This window comes from Echiichthys vipera, assembly GCF_963691815.1.
Source record: "Echiichthys vipera genome assembly, chromosome: 1".
In the NCBI taxonomy this organism is placed as follows: Eukaryota; Metazoa; Chordata; class Actinopteri; order Perciformes; family Trachinidae; genus Echiichthys; species Echiichthys vipera.
Genome location: NC_139826.1, coordinates 706,025 through 722,350, shown reverse-complemented (window position 1 = coordinate 722,350; position 16,326 = coordinate 706,025). Strand labels below are relative to the sequence as shown.

The 16,326-nt window shown below is 42.8% G+C and overlaps 1 protein-coding gene across 3 annotated transcripts in view; it reads right to left on the bottom strand.

Annotated features, from left to right (window-relative positions):
• vps35 (VPS35 retromer complex component) overlaps positions 1–16,326 on the bottom strand; it is a 71,836-nt gene that overhangs the window by 45,992 nt on the left and 9,518 nt on the right. For all 3 annotated transcript variants that reach the window (XM_083913912.1, XM_083913914.1, XM_083913913.1), the window contains 2 exons: positions 4,475–4,571; positions 3,088–3,211 (listed from right to left, as the gene is read on the bottom strand). In XM_083913912.1, the coding sequence (XP_083770038.1) occupies positions 3,088–3,211; positions 4,475–4,571 (221 nt within the window). The remainder of the gene's footprint in view (positions 1–3,087; positions 3,212–4,474; positions 4,572–16,326) is intronic.

Below are 16,326 nucleotides of genomic sequence, written 5' to 3'. Positions count from 1 at the left end.
ATGCGTGTGACGTGTTACGGCGTGATGACATATGGACAGCAAGAAGCATTGGCCGAGGCCCAGGCAGTGTGAGTACAAACGGGGCTGGGGCGCGGGGGGAGAGGGAGGGGGACAAGTACCCTAAAGCCCGGGTCGCGGTGCGGAAGGACAGTGTGAGTGCGCCCTTAGTCACCTTCAGAACCGAGCCAACTTTCTAGATAAATCTCAAGGATAATTAGAGCAAACAGGATGCACATGACCACAATTTGGGAGTGTCACAGCAAAGGGTTAACATTTTACAGATTGTTTTTTTTAATAAATTTGCAAAACATTTCTAAAAAATATATATTTTAATTTTTTCATTGTGGATTATTGAGTGTGGATTGATTGGCAAAAAAAATAAAAAGGCATTTAGAACTCCATTTACAACACTAAAGTGTTCAAAAAGTGCAGAGGTGTGAATACTTTCTGAAGTCACAGTATCTATTGGAGGCAGCATGCTCAACTTAAATGGAGTGCAGGCTAAACATGTGGGGCAGATATGACTATGTGTCTGGAGCAGCTGATGATCAAACAGTAGCAGGAAGTGGAGATGGAGTGGGAAACTTCTCTTTTTACTGAGGCTGTTGGTACATCTATTTTGTTTACAGCAAAATTAAGATAATTCTGGTAGACTTTGGCTGCTGGCTCAGATGTCAGCCTCCACTCCTAAAACAGCAGTACTGGTCAGGAAGTAGATCTGTTCATATTGGTAGCAGATGGAGGATACAGTACCAGAGGACAAGATGAAGGAGTGATAGTGACTGATTTCTATGTCCGGGTTTTAATGGCAGAGATATAAGCCATTTATAAAGATTTGTATCCAAGGAGATATTATAGGGGACTGTGAAAAAATATGTGAACCCTATCAACTTTTCCATAACTTGTTGCATTATGGACTTAATTAAAATAGATAAATTAATCTCATCTTATCATCATCAATCTCCACACAATACAGATAATTTGTTCTAACTTTATAAGAGAAGATCACAGCAACAAGATTTGATTTCCTACAGAGATGTAGACATTCCAGTATTTTCCAGACCAAAATTCTTACAGTAGCATTACATAGTTTTATTATGATAAAATAAAATGTAAAAAATGGTATGGGCAAAAGTTTGGGCACCCTTTTAATTTAATCATTTCAAGACCTGTAGAGATTCATAGCTGACAGGTTGCAGCACAAAATTGCTTGGATTAGCTCATGAGACCTTCAATTACAAAGACAGGTGGAACCAATCATGAATAAGGCTATTTAACATAGGTAATTGCTGGCTGTGCCTGTCCTAGGTTCTTTCTTAGAGTGTGGCAACATGGGGGCATCTAAACAACTCTCCACGAACCTAAAAACTAAGATAATTCATTATCATGAATTAGGAGAAGGGTACAAGAAATTATCAAGAAGGTTTGGACTGTCTGTCTCCAAAGTCAGAAATGTTGTGCAGAAATGGAAGGCCACAGGAACAGTCCTTGTGAAGGAAAGATGTGGTAGGCCAAGAAAAATACAAGAAAGGCACAGGCGAAGGATCGTTAGAATGGTCACAGACAAGCCACAGACCACCTCCAGAGAACTACAAGAACACCTGGCTACTGATGGTGTAGTTGTTCATCGTTCCACAATCCAGCGTACTTTGCACCAGGAAAAGCTCATTGGAAGGGTGATGCGCAAAAAGCCTTTCCTGAGTGTTTGTCACAAGAAGAGTCGCATGGGTTATGCTAAAGCACATCTGGACAAGTCAGAAGCATTTTGAAAAAAAATACTGTGGTCAGATGAGACTAAGATAGAATTATTTGGTCAGAACAGGAGGAGATATGCATGGCGAAGAAAACACACTGCATTCCATGAGAAGAACTTATTGCCTACTGTGAAATTTGGCGGAGGGTCCATCATGTTATGGGGCCGTGTGGCTAGCACAGGGACTGGAAACCTTGTTAAAGTTGAGGGCCACATGAATGCCTCTCAGTATCAGCAGATTCTTGACAAGAATGTTCAAGAATCTGTCACAAAGTTCAAGCTACGCCAGGGTTGGATTTTTCAGCAGGACAATGATCCTAAGCACTGTTCAAAATCCACCAAGGAATTCATGCAGAAGCACAAGTACAATCTTCTGGAATGGCCATCCTAGTCCCCAGACCTTAATATCATTGAAAATGTATGGATTGATTTGAAGCAGGCTGTGTACGCACGGAAGCCAAGAAACCTGACTGAACTGGAGGCCTTTTGTAAGGAGGAATGGGCCAAAATACCACCTGCCAGACTTCAGGGACTTGTCTGTAGGAGGCGTCTACAGGCTGTTCTAGCAGCAAAAGGAGGCTTGACTAAATATTAATGGAATTATTTCTTTGGGGTGTCCAAATTTATGCACATGCCTATTTTTGTTTAAATGCACATAAAAAATATTCTGTTGGACCAATAAAAATGGTTTCACTACTGAGATGTTTCTGTTTCCATGAGGTATAACATATGTTAAAATGAAGTTGCTGCTTCAAAAGCTCACTAAGTGACAAACGGATGTAATGATTTTCCTAAGGGGTGCCCAAACTTTTGCATACCACTGTATATCATAATGACAAAGCAAAACCAGATTAGAAAAAAAATTATAAGAAAATAAAAAACTGAAATATCCCAAGTGTAAAAATTGATGAAACCTTTACTCAGTACGCTGTGGAAGCACCTATGGGAGTAATACCAGCCTGGATTCCTCTTGTGTATGAAGCTACATGCTTTACACACCCATCAACATCACCACACTCTTTATATCTGATTTTCATGGACCCTTACAAGAGATACTAAAACCTCTCTGAATAGATTGAATAGTTCTCTATGAGAACTGAGAGCTGCACTAGATTCAGATGTACATGGCACTGGTACAGTATGGAGCAGGTTGTTGGATAAACAGCAGTTAGTCATCAAGGGTCTGATGGATCAAGTGGGCCTCAAGCATCACTCTGCTGGCTGAATCTCTGAACTGATTTTCCTCTGGAACACTATGTAAGAAGGTGTGTATCAGTATCAGTCAGGAGAAGAAAGCTGTAAAGTGATGGAAGTGTCGTTAAGGGGTAACTTACAGTCTGGGGATGATGTTTCCTGCATACTGGACCAGCTCGTAGAGATCTGCCACCTTGCGCCCTTTGGCAAACTCATCAGTCAGATACACTTCAAGGTAGTGGAGTTCGTCAGAGATAGCCATATCTGAAAAGACTGTTAGGGACCAGTGCAAACCCCCCATGATTCATATCACACACAAAAATAAAAAAGCAGCATGTCAACAATGCAGGAGCTTCCGTTTCAGTCTTCCATCAAGTGTCTACACAGAATGCGTTGAGGCACAGAACTGCAAAGGTCACCTACATTTTAGCAGCCCTCAGAACCCAATAAACAACTCACTGTAAAATGGCAATATATAAACACACAATGCTCACAATTCCAAATATGTCAGGACAATAATCTGACCAGGATAGTCCAATAAACATGATTAAAAGGTTAAACAGAAAAAGTGTTAGTGTTCTAGTCTACCTTCTTAAACTAATATTCCACCAAAAATCTATCTTAAGAGTATTACATATGTGAAAAACTGTCCTGGTCGGGGACACTGTTCGAGTCTCCAGATGCCATGAAATGGGCCAGATGTGATTCAAGAACCTCTACACCATACAGATATAATATGTCAGTCTAGGATCAGTCTAGGATCAGTCCAGGATCAGTCCAGGATCAGTCCAGGATCAGTCCAGGATCAGTCGATCCGTCCTGGACCAGTCCATGATCTGTCCTGGATCAGTCCAGGATCTGTCCTGAATCTGTCCAGGACCAGTCCAGGACCATTGCAGGATCTGTCAGCGGTGATCCCAGAACCCTCTACCCACATTTTCCACACTGGCTGGCTACTCCATATCCTTGTTTTCAGGACCAGTCCAGTATCTGCCCAGGATCAAGACTGAATCTGTCCATGATCTGTCCAGGACCAGTCCAGGACCTGTACAGGATCAGTCAGGCGACAATCCCAGACCCCTCTACCTACATTTTACACACAGGCCGGCTACTCCATATCCTTGTGTCCAGGATCTGTCCAGGATCTGTCCAGGACCAGACCGGGATCGGTCCAGGATCTGTCCTGAATTAGTCCAGGATCTGTCCTGGATCTGTCCTGGATCTGTCCAGAATCTGTCCAGGATCAGTAAGGCAACGATCCCAACGCCCTCTACCTGCATTTGCCACACTGGCTGGCTACTCCATATCCTTGAGAAGTCCTGTATTCATATTTTTTTTCCAGTTGCTTGCAATAGCTTTTAGACAGTCAAACATGTGTAGATAAGATTTAACAAAATGTAGCAGTCAAATGTTACGGACAATGTCAATACAGCAAAGATTTGTGAAGTGAGCAAAAATATATTACATAGCCTTGTATTTGTCTTTGTGAAGTTGTCAACATGCATAACTTACAACTGTAAAGGATACATAGCTCATAATAGCTCTTTGGAGAAAGCATGGAGGTCCTCAGCTCACCCAACATGTTAGAGGCGTGCTTCAGAGCATCCATCAGCTTGTTCTTGTCCTGCAAACAGAATCAACAGTAGCAAGCTATGAACATACAAAGCAAGCACAACCAGGGGATAAGGCTCACGAACATACAAAGCAAGCACAACCAGGGATAAGGCTCATAACATGAGTATGTGGGATTGACCGATGTGGATTTTTTAGGGCTGATGCATTTTTTTTTCCATTGACCGATACGGACTGATGATTTTCTGGAGCCGATACTACTTTTGCACCATCAATTTAGATCATAAAAGAATAAACAATGCTGAGGATGTTTCATGAGTATGTTGTGGCCAGTGCCATCTTCTTTGCTGTCACATGCTGGGGCAGTGGGCTGAAGGTCGCAGACACCAACAGACTGAACACCCTGATCAGGAGGGCCGGTGATATCGTGGGGGAGGAGCTGGACACCCCGATGACCGTGGCAGAGAGAAGGATGCTGTCCAGGCTCCGGTCTATCCTGGACAATGTCTCACACCCTCTCTACGACACACTGGCCCAGCAGAGGAGCACCTTCAGCAGAAGACTCCTCGCACCCAGATGCACCACAGGAAATCTTTCCTGACTGTGGTCATTATACTATACACATATCCCTTGGAGAGTCACCCCCTCTCTGCAATTCAGACTCAACCACAGACATCCTGTTTTTTTGCACATTTTTACAGTACTTTTGTATATATTACTATAGTTAACTGATATTTTATTTATAGTTAGGCATATATTTTGATGCACGCTCTCTGTCAGCTGGTGTGCAGGCATCAGAAAGTGTGTAAACATGCGATAGGCAAACTTGTAAATTGCCAATTTTGCAGAGAGTCTGACCTGCCTATACCGATCTTTGCAGATTCTGATTTTTCCCCCTTACAACTATAATTCACAGCATTCAGAAACATTATTGGAACTTATCTTTCCTTTATTGAACCAAAACTATAAAACAAAGTAGTATAAATACTGGTAGAAATAACTTTTTAAAATGTAACAAGTGAAGACTTAGATTTCTCATTATTGATCCCTTTGGGATGACTCCCACAAGGAAATTAAATAGTAGTCTAAAATTAATAACAGATTAACAATGCAAAACTGAAGGCAACTTTCAAACAATAAAATAAACTAGAAAATGCACGAAATTGCGCTGTGAATGATGAAAGCTGAGTAGCTGATGTTACGCTGCAATGACTTGATATAGTATGAATGTCTTTGAACAGTTGAATAATATGAATGTATCAAATACTATATGTGGAATATTTTGAGTTATGAAAAGCTTACGCTTCATTGCAATGATGACTTAAATGTTTATTCAGAAGTTAAAGTACTATGAGTGCAGCAAAGATGGGGATATGTTGAATAAGTATGAATGTGTGTATTAAGAAAGTAAAGTAGTATGAATAGTTGCAAGAGTGGGAATATTTTGAATAAGTATGAATATGTGTATTAAGAAAGTAAAGTAGTATGAATAATTGCAAGAGCGGGAATATGTTGAATAAGTATGAATGTGTGTATTAAGAAAGTGAAGTAGTATGAATAGTTGCAAGAATGGAAATGGGTTTAATTACTATGACTGTGGGAATTAAGAAGGCAAAGCAGTATGAACAGATGGAAGGGTTGGAATATGTTGAATTAGTATGAATGTCTTTGAACAGTTGAATGATGATATAAATGTATCAGAGATGTGGAATATCTGTCTTATATATATCTCAGTTCTAATGAATATTTGACACTAGACTGCAATGATAAGTTGAATGTGTATTGAGAAGTTAAAGTAGTATGAATAGTTGCAAAAGTGAGAATGGGTTGAATTAGTATGAATGTCTTTGAACAGTTGAATAATAAAATGAAAGTATGAAATAGTTGGAAAAGTGGGAATGGGTTGAATGAACTGTGTTGAGGATTAAGGAAAAAAACATGTATGGGATTTTAAGCGTCAAAGTTACCTTCTTGGGATTTTATTTTGAAGGATGGTCTGACTACAGAGATGATGTCAAAATAATGTGCCTGCAGCAGCAGTGACAGGTTGCCATGGTGGTGAGTGCTTTCTATATGCAGGGTCAGACTAAGCCCATAGGGATTCATTGAGTTTCACCTCTCAGTATCCTGCTTTTAGGGCGTACTCACACTGTCCTTAAGCACCGCGACCCGGGCTTTAGGGTACTTGTCCCGCCTTCCTCTCCCCCCGCGCCCCAGCCCTGTTTGTACTCACACTGCCAGGGCCGGCCAATGCTTCTTGCTGTCCATACGCCATCACGGCGTAACACGTCACACACATTGATCGCGTGTGTGTGGCTTTGTTTTTGTGCGTCTTGTCGACTGTTTTTGAATATTTTCATCCGACCAAATCTGCAGTAAACACTCCACCTCCGCATCACACCAACGTGAACCTTTCACCGCCATTGTTCTTGTTGTTAAATGTCCTCGCATGGTCCGTCCTTCTATTTACATGTCCGAACAGGCGGAAATAACGCTACTGCCGTAGGGCTCGTGCTCGTACACGTGCGCACGCCCATGCTCGTACATGTGCAAACGGCTCCGCTAAAGCCCACCTTTTTCAAGCGGGCCGTGGTTATGCGCGGAACGGGTGCACTCACACTGCTTAAAGGTACTAGGCTTTAGCTGAAAAAACGGTTTTGGCCCCGGCCAGAAGGACAGTGTGAGTGCACCCTTAGATCCAAGGCCGTAGCTCTGATGGCTTAAATCTCTGACAGAGAGAGACACGACACCCTGGTAGACATTCAGTGTAACATTTGTGAAGGTAGTACAAAACTTTTGAGTAGTTTTAGAAAGACCCAGTTTTCCCTCCCCGGCCTGTCATTTAACAGTTGGTTAACTTTTAGTTCTGTAGGTCCGTTAGCTTCCATAATTACATTGTTGGAAATATCACAGATTTCCTCACATTTTAATATACAAATGATGCATGTACAGTTAAAATTGTAGACGTGGGAGCAGGTTAAAGAGATTTCTTTCCCTGCTGCTGTGCCCTCTGTCAGTTGAGACTTACCCTCTGGATCCGGACATTCCATCCAATACACACTAATGTAAAAAGCTGAGAAAGGCATTTTTCCTCAGGCTCAAAGAAAGATTAATATTAAAAAGAAAATGTAATGTGATTTAAAAGTTGAACTGTACCTAGAATGAAGGAAAGATGAGGAATGTTTTAAAGTTGGAATGGGGTTTCTATGTTAATGTATGAATTAATCGTTAACCGTTGAATGTATATGAAAATTGTGTGTGTATGAATTTTGCCAGATTTGAATATTCTGCCCATAGAGTTTAATGTTAAAAAAATGGTGTAAAACTTTGAATATTCCCGAATTTATGAATGGTATGAATGAGAAAAATAGTAGCAGGAAGGTCCTAAATGAGCTGAACATTTTAAAGTTTGAATGAAGTTTCTAGAATGAATAATCTTGAGGTAGTTGAGTTGCAAAAAAACAAGCGGAATAATAACTATGTAGAATAACAAAGGTTGTGAATGATTTCTTCTTTCACACCAATAACAATAACTAGAAAATGCATTTCCTGTGAAAATACGTGGGAATGCTTTAATGCTGACGCTACAGTCAAAAACAGCTTAATGTTTGCAAAAATATAAAAAAGCTGAATATTTGAAACAAATATTAAAAGCTGAATATGTGCAAAAGTATGAAAAAAGCTATATAATTGAAAAGAATATTCAAAAGCTGATTGTGTGCAAAAGTATGAAAAAGCTGTAAAGGAATATAAAAAAAAGCTTGAATTGTGCAAAAGGCCAGCTCTGTGAGAGCCAATGAGAGGCCAGCTTCGACCCAATCAGAGGACGGCTCTGTGCGAGCTGATCATTCATTAAAACACCACTTTTTTGACAAAGACAGTAAGAGGAAGTTTGTAAAACTTGCATGGAACGTTTTAAGGATGCCACCACAGAAACAAACGGCAAAGAAACCCAAAGGAGAAACTTTGGAAACTTTTGAGAGTGGCCTGCTAACAGCTAGTCCCCTCACTAGAAAGTGCAACTATTCTCCATGCCATTAGAGGGCTGAGCAAGCAAATGGTCGAGAGGTTCAACTCGCTGGAAGAGTCTGCAAGCCAGCCAAGCTATACGGACGGAGCATACGTTTCGTCTCTCCGCATTGGATGTAATGGCCAGTGACCACGACCACAGGTTAGCCGCACTCGAGCTACAGGCTAAAAGCCTGGGGGATGCTAGCAAGGCTTTACAAGATAAAATTGTGGACCTTGAGGCACGTTCAAGACGCCAAAACAAAAAGATAATAGACCTACCTGAAAATGCGTCTAATGACCCAGTTAAGTTTGTGGACAACTTTATTGAAACTCTGTTGGGGAAAGAACATTTTCCAAGACACACAGAAGTTGACCGTGCACACAGGCTGGGTGGACAGCCTGCTAATGGCTCTAACCGGCCCCGGGTGCAAATTTCCAGGATACAACTACCATGTCATGAGGCTTGCAGCACAACAATCCGCTCTGATGTACCAAGATCAGCTCATTCATATCTTTACGGACTTTCCAGGTGAGGTATGAAACAGCGTCAACTCGTTGATGACACCAGGAAAAGATTTAAGTCTGCTGGTCTTCGCACAGGATTCATCTACCCTGATCGCCTTAGAGTTACCCATGGCAACAAATTAATTTTTTTCTATTAGACTAAGTTCCTATCAAATGTACTGGACACCAAATATGATAACATTGTCATCTCAGATCACGCTCCAGTTAGTGTTAATTTAGACTTTAACCAACAAAAACAGCAAACGACTTGGAGGCTCTGTCCTTACTTACTTAATTAATTTGACGAATTCTAAGACACAAATGACACCTCTGATACTTCAGACTCAAACTTATGGGAAACGTTTAAAGTCATGAGGGGTCATACTATTTCTTATGAGGCATTAAAAAAATCAAGAAACTCAAGATTGGTTGAAATTGACAGTAAGTTATCGCAGCTGGAGACACAATATAAACAAAGCAACAATAATCAAACACCACAAGAAATTATTAATCTTAAATATGAGTACAATACAATCTTAACAAAACAAGTCAGTAATCAACTGTCCCGTTTGCATACATGTTATTTTGAACTAGGAGACAAGCCACACATGCTACTAGCCCATCAACTAAGGGGCAGCAAAATAGCAGGGCTACACTAAGAATTAGATCTGCTACTGGAGATATACTCACCAAACCAAAATCAATAAATAAGCGTTTTGTGAACTATACAAGGCAAAAGGAAAAGGTGATGTGGAGTCTTGGCTTAAAAATGTTCCCCTTCCTCAATTAGATGATGCTTCACGAGATGCTTTGAATGCGACAATAACTATAAACGAAGTGATAGATTCTATCAAATCGTTTACTAATGGAGAGGCCCCCGGGCGGGATGGTTTTGGACCGGAGTTATATAAAAATAATTCTCAGCAGATATCCCCACTGCTGCTCAGGATGCTGTCTCTGTTGAAATAGAAAAACTCCCACCAACATTATATAATGCGGACATTGCTCTCATACATAAACCAGATAGAGATGACACAAACCTCTCACCGTCCAATTTCTATGCTCATGCTCATGTTGGATTTTAAGATTTTTACTAAAATATTAGTATTAAAAAATATTGGTTTATCGATTTGAGACCGTGGAAGGAGGTAGAGAAAATTGTCCATCGGGCGAGAACAGCTTCAGCTCCTGGGCCAAACGGAGTCCCATACAAAGTGTACAAGAATGCACCAGGTGTCTGTAGGTTTCTCTGGAGCCTCATGAGAATGGTATGGCAGAAGAGGTCCATTCCCAAAGCATGGCTTAGGGCAGGGTGGATCCTTATCCCAAAGAAGAAATACGCAGAAAACATCAGTCAGTTCCGCCCAATTGCCTTGCTTAACGTGGAGGGTAAGATCTTCTTCGGAGTCATCGCACAAAGGATGGCTGAGTACCTGCACAGAAATGAGTACGTGGATACATCTGTTCAGAAGGCAGGAATATCTGGCTTTTCCGGGTGCCTAGAAAATGCCAGCATGATCTGGCATCAGCTCAAAGTGGCAAAACTGGAGAAAAGGGACCTCCATGCAATCTTCTTGGACTTCGCAAACACCTTCGGCTCTGTGCCCCATGAGCTCCTCTGGACAACCTTTAAGTTCTTTAACATCCCAGACACCATCACATCCCTGGTCAAAGACTACTTTCAGGACCTGCAGTTCTGCTTCTTGACGCCTGAATTTACCACCTCATGGCAGCACCTGGAAGTAGGCATCATGGCCGGATGTACCGTATCTCCCTTGGCTTTCACCATGGCGATGGAGGTCATCATTAAAACCTCAAAATGGGTTGTAGGTGGACAAAGACTCGGCTCTTGCCGGCACCTCCCTCCCCTCAGAGCCTACATGGACGACATCACCACCCTGACTACCACCGTCCCATGCACCAGGAGGTTACTCAGAAAACTTGAGGAGAACATCAGTTTGGCCCGTATGAAGATAAAACCATCAAAGTCACGCAGCATCTCAGTGGTGAGGGGAGTGCTTACCGACGTGCAGTTCTTCATCTGCGACAACCCAATCCCCACTGTATCTGAGCAGCCAGTCAAAAGCCTCGGAAGGCGCTATGACGCAAGCCTGAAGGATAAAGACCAGGTGAAGAAACTGTGCAGTGACATCAGTGCAGGCCTACAGGCGATTGACAAAACCCAACTACCTGGGAAGTTAAAGACCTGGTGCTTCCAGTTTGGTCTACTACCCCGGGTGTTGTGGCCTCTGGCTGTCTATGAGGTACCTATCTCAACAGTAGAGAAGCTGGAAAGAAGAGTCACAGTCCATGTCAAGAAGTGGCTTGGAGTTCCGCGCTGCCTCACCACCATAGGCCTCTATGGAGACAGTGTCCTCAAGTTGCCCCTCACCAGCCTCACGGAGGAGTTCAAGTGTGCCAAAACACGACTGCAAATGACCTTGAACAAATCTAAAGATCCGGTGGTGAGGGAAAATGCACCAACCCTGGCTAAGTGGACACCAGCAAGGGCAGTGGAGGAGGCAACAGCAGCTCTCAGGCATGCTGACATTGTGGGGAACATTCAGCAAGGAAGAGGAGGCCTCGGTTTAACAACTAGCCGCCTAGCCTGGAGAAATGCCACTGCGCCAGCACGGAGGAAGATGGTAGTGGAGGAAGTGAGGCGTCAGGAGGAGGCGGCAAGATGGGCCAAGGCAGTCGCCCTTGGCAAACAGGGTTTGTGGACACTGTGAGGTTGTCGAAAGGAGGAGGCTGAGCTGGAGGGATGTATGGGCCATGGAAGCAAGCAGCTTGAGCTTCGCAATCAGAGCCACCTATGACGTCCTTCCAACACCGACTAACATCCACCAGTGGTTTGGCGAAGATTCTGGATGCGTCCTGTGTGCCAGGCCAGCCTCCCTCCGGAACATACTCACAGGGTGTAAAAGCAGCCTCACCCAAGGACGGTACACTTGGCGCCACAACCAAGTCTTGAAGAGCCTTGCTTCAACACTGGAGGGAAAACGGTCCAGCATCAACGCCCTACCACCGCCAACATCTCACACCTCGTGGGCAACTGCCTTTGTCCACGAAGGGGCCACAGCTACCAGGAGCAATCCTACACCATCGGAGAGAAGCCAGCTGTGCCTAGGACGTGACTGGAATATGCTGGCAGATATCGGCAAACAGCTGGTGTTCCACTCGGAGATCGCCACCACCACCTTGAGGCCTGACTTGGTGCTCTGGTCCCCTTCCTTAAAGAAGGTTTACATAATCAAACTCACTGTACCCTGGGAGGATGCCATGGAGGAGGCATACGAGCGGAAACACCTGCGGTATATCGAGCCAGTCGCTGAAGCCCGACAACGTGGCTGGAACGCTGAAGTCCACCCAGTGGAAGTTGTGTGCAGGGGGTTCGTGGGGACATCTACCACAAAACTTCCGATGGACTTGGGAGTTAAGGGCCAGAGCCAACACAGAGCTGTCAAAGCCGCATCAGAGGCAGCAAAAGGAAGAAGCCAGTGGCTCTGACTGAAGCGAAACTACCCCAGTTGGGCCCACAAATAGTGTGATAAGAGGTATGCAGTCAACCTAGGCCTGACTCAGGGAGCTGGACGCCCCTGCCATGCATAGTCCCCTGAGATGTCCGCCACTTGACAACAAGGTGACTCTCACGGCTAATTGGGCTTGGGACGCAAGCGCAGGGCTGATCACCCTGTGGCTGGCCGCCTCTGGGGAGGGTGTATTGTGTAAATGGCCGAAACACCCCACGATCCAGAGGAACATTACTGATGATGAATCCCGTAAATTCAATTCTCCTTCAAGTCATCCACCGTTCACCGATAAATCCACCAGCTAATTGTATGTGCTTGCACAAGGATAACAACATCACATCCTGTGTATTCTGGAATTAGCCAACATATTAAACCAGTATATTGAATCCCTTATTCATAGAGACCAGACAGGGTTTATTCCAAACAGATATTCTTTTTTCAATACAAGACGGCTAATAAATATGTATTACAAATTTGTTACAGGTTGAAAGCAAGCCGCCAAAAGGCATTTGACCAAGTGGAGTGGGGATACCTGTTTAGAGTGATGGAATTATCTGGATTGGGAGACTCTTTTGTCTCCTGGACACGGATGACCTACCTTAGTCCACCCGTCAAGGGTGTCCCCTTTCACCATTACTTTTCGCGCTAGCCATTGAGCCACTGGCAATCAGTGTAAGGGAAAATAATTTTATTAAGCCTGTCATTATTGATGGTATTAACCACAAAATATCACTACGCAGATGACACTGAATTGAATTGAATTAAATTAAATTTTATTTATAGTGCCAAATCATAACAAATGTTATCTCAGGACACTTTACAGAGTAGGTAAAGACCACACTCTATGACTTATTTATGATTTACATAGACCCAACAATTCCCCCGTAGAGTACGGTGGCAACGAAAACCTTCCCTATAACAGGCAGGAACGTCAGACAAACCCAGTTCTATGGAGGACGGACATCTGTCTGCACCGGTTGGGGTGGAAGAAAAGGAGAGAGAAAGAGAGAAAAGACAAACAGTTGGACAGAGAGACAAAGACCAACAGACAGAGACACTTCCGTAACTATAATAATAATTATAGTAATGTGAATATGACTTATATGTTATGGCAGTTAATATAGTAGAATAGTAGAAACAAGCACAGCTAAAATGATAGAATATGAAAATTATAATTATGGTGACAAACATGATCAATGATGAGTAGCGGTAATAACAGCTGTGATACAGCGAGACATACCACTGATGGTGTTTTTATGGCTACAAATTTTATAGTTTATTAGACTAATGATAGTATGTATGACTAATAGTGATAATAGAAGCGTCATGCAGGACCACAGTAGTAGGCACTACCACGATCAGCAGAGACCTGCAAGACTACAAAACACAAACAACCTCAGGAAGAAATTGAATTAGTAGCATGCATTTATGAGACATGGATGATACAGGTAAAAAGGATAGAAGCTCAGAGTATCAGGAACAGTAATATCCCCTGGCAGACTAGGTCTATAGCAGCATGATTAAGCATAACAAAATCAGCAACAGGCAGATTCTAAGAGAAATTGAATGCCAATAACTAAAGGCTTGTAAGCCCTAGCTGTAAGCTTTATTAAAGAGGAAAGTTTTAAGTTTACTCTTAAAGTGTCTGCCTCCTGAATAACACTTGGGAGGTAGTTCCAGGAAAGAGGAGCTTGGTAGCTGAAGGCTCTGCCTCCAATGCTACTTTTGGAGACTCTAGGAATGACAAGTAGCCCTGCATTCTCAGAGCGCAGCGATCTAGTCGGGTAATACGGTACTATGAGCTCTTTAAGGTACGACAGAGCCTGACCAATAAGAGCTTTGTAGGTAAGGAGAAGGATTTTAAAGTCCATTCTAGATTTTACAGGTAGCCAATGCAAAGAAGCTAATACAGGGGAAATATCTTCTCTTCGGTTTGTTTTGTCAGTACACGAGCTGCAGCATTTTAGACCAACTGGAGACTCTTAGGGAACACTCACACTGTCCTTCCGCACCGCGACCCGGGCTTTAGGGTACTTGTCCCCCCTCCCTCTCCCCCCGCGCCCCAGCCCTGTTTGTACTCACACTGCCTGGGCCTCAGCCAATGCTTCTTGCTGTCCATATGTCATCACGCCGTAACACGTCACACGCATTGATCGCGTGTGTGTGGCTTTGTTTACAAATCTTTCCGTAGACCTCAGAGTTTTTGCGCGTCTTGTCGACTGTTTTTGAATATTTTCATCCGACCAAATCTGCAGTAAACACTCCACCTCCGCATCACACCAACGTGAACCTTTCACCGACATTGTTGTTGTTGTTAAATGTCCGCGCATGGTCCATCCTTCTATTTTCTATGTCCGAACAGGCACACATACTGCTACCGCCGTAGGGCTCGTGCTCGTACACGTGCGCACGCTCGTGCTCGTACATGTGCAAACGGCTCTGCTGTCCGCAGTTATGCGCGGAACGGGTGCACTCACACTGCTTAAAGGTACTAGGCTTTAGCTGAAAAAACGGTTTTCGCCCAGAACAGAAGGACAGTGTGAGTGCGCCCTTAGACTTATTGGAGCAGCCTGATAATAAGGAGTTGCAATAGTCCAGCCTAGAAGTAACAAATGCTTGAACTAGTTTTTCTGCATCTTTCTGAGTAACAATGTTCCTAATCTCCCAATATTATGCAGGTGAAAATATGCAGTCCTTGTCAATAGTTTTATGTGAGAATAGAAGGACATATCCTGATCAAATATGATATCCGGATTCCTTACTGTGATAATTGTGTATCATCAGCATAACAATTAAATTTCGGACTGACATTTGGAGCTCATCACCCGACTGCTAACAATCAACGGTTGCCATGGCGAAGGCAGTGCAGTTAATGAACGTCAAACTGCATGAGAAACTTGGTTCGAAAAAACTCCTCATGGAAAAAACTATGGCTTGTATTGTAAAATTCTTTCACTTTGAGCATTATGAGGGTTTGGTCAACATGGAGATATGTTTTTTGTCTGGAAAAAGTAAAAAAATGACTGCTAAATCACATATGTAGAATAACAAAGGTTGTGATTGATTCCATCATTCAGTGCAGAAGCTCAGACAGAGCCTGCCACACATAAGTGTTGCGTATATTTAAATGCATTCGCTCAGCTGTTTTTCTTTTTACAATATATTTCCAGATACAACCATATATCTACATGTATTTGGTATAAATCTATACATCCACATTTGATTTTCATAATTACAGATAACCCCAGTTAAATTTATTTCTAATTTGAAGATAAATGCACACAAACATCCGTTGGTAGGTTATATCAGCTGTTGGTTTGCACTGCCTTCTTAAGTTGGCCATTGGTATTGAACAGCAAGATAAAAAAAAACAGGATATCATTTTTAAAGTTGCCGTTTTTCTTGTGCTGAGAGTCATTGTTTGGACATGCACATAATAAACAGAATGAAGTCACTGATCAGATCAGAATATAACATCTGTATGTCCTTTTTTAATCTTAAAACACTGTGACTGCAGAAAGCACAGTGTGTAATCTCAGTTTTAAATAGCAAAAATTGTGAAATTAATGTTTTATTTTTTATTTTATTTTCATTCTTTTCCCATTTAATATTGTGGGTCCGTGATTGAACCTGTCTATCTGCATACAACGTGGGCTGCTGCACGGGTGGCAGTGAAGGTGAGGGGCGTCGACGGACCAGACACGGGCAGCAAAAGCTAGCTCTGGGGACGTGGCATCACCTCTCTGTCGGGGAAGGAGC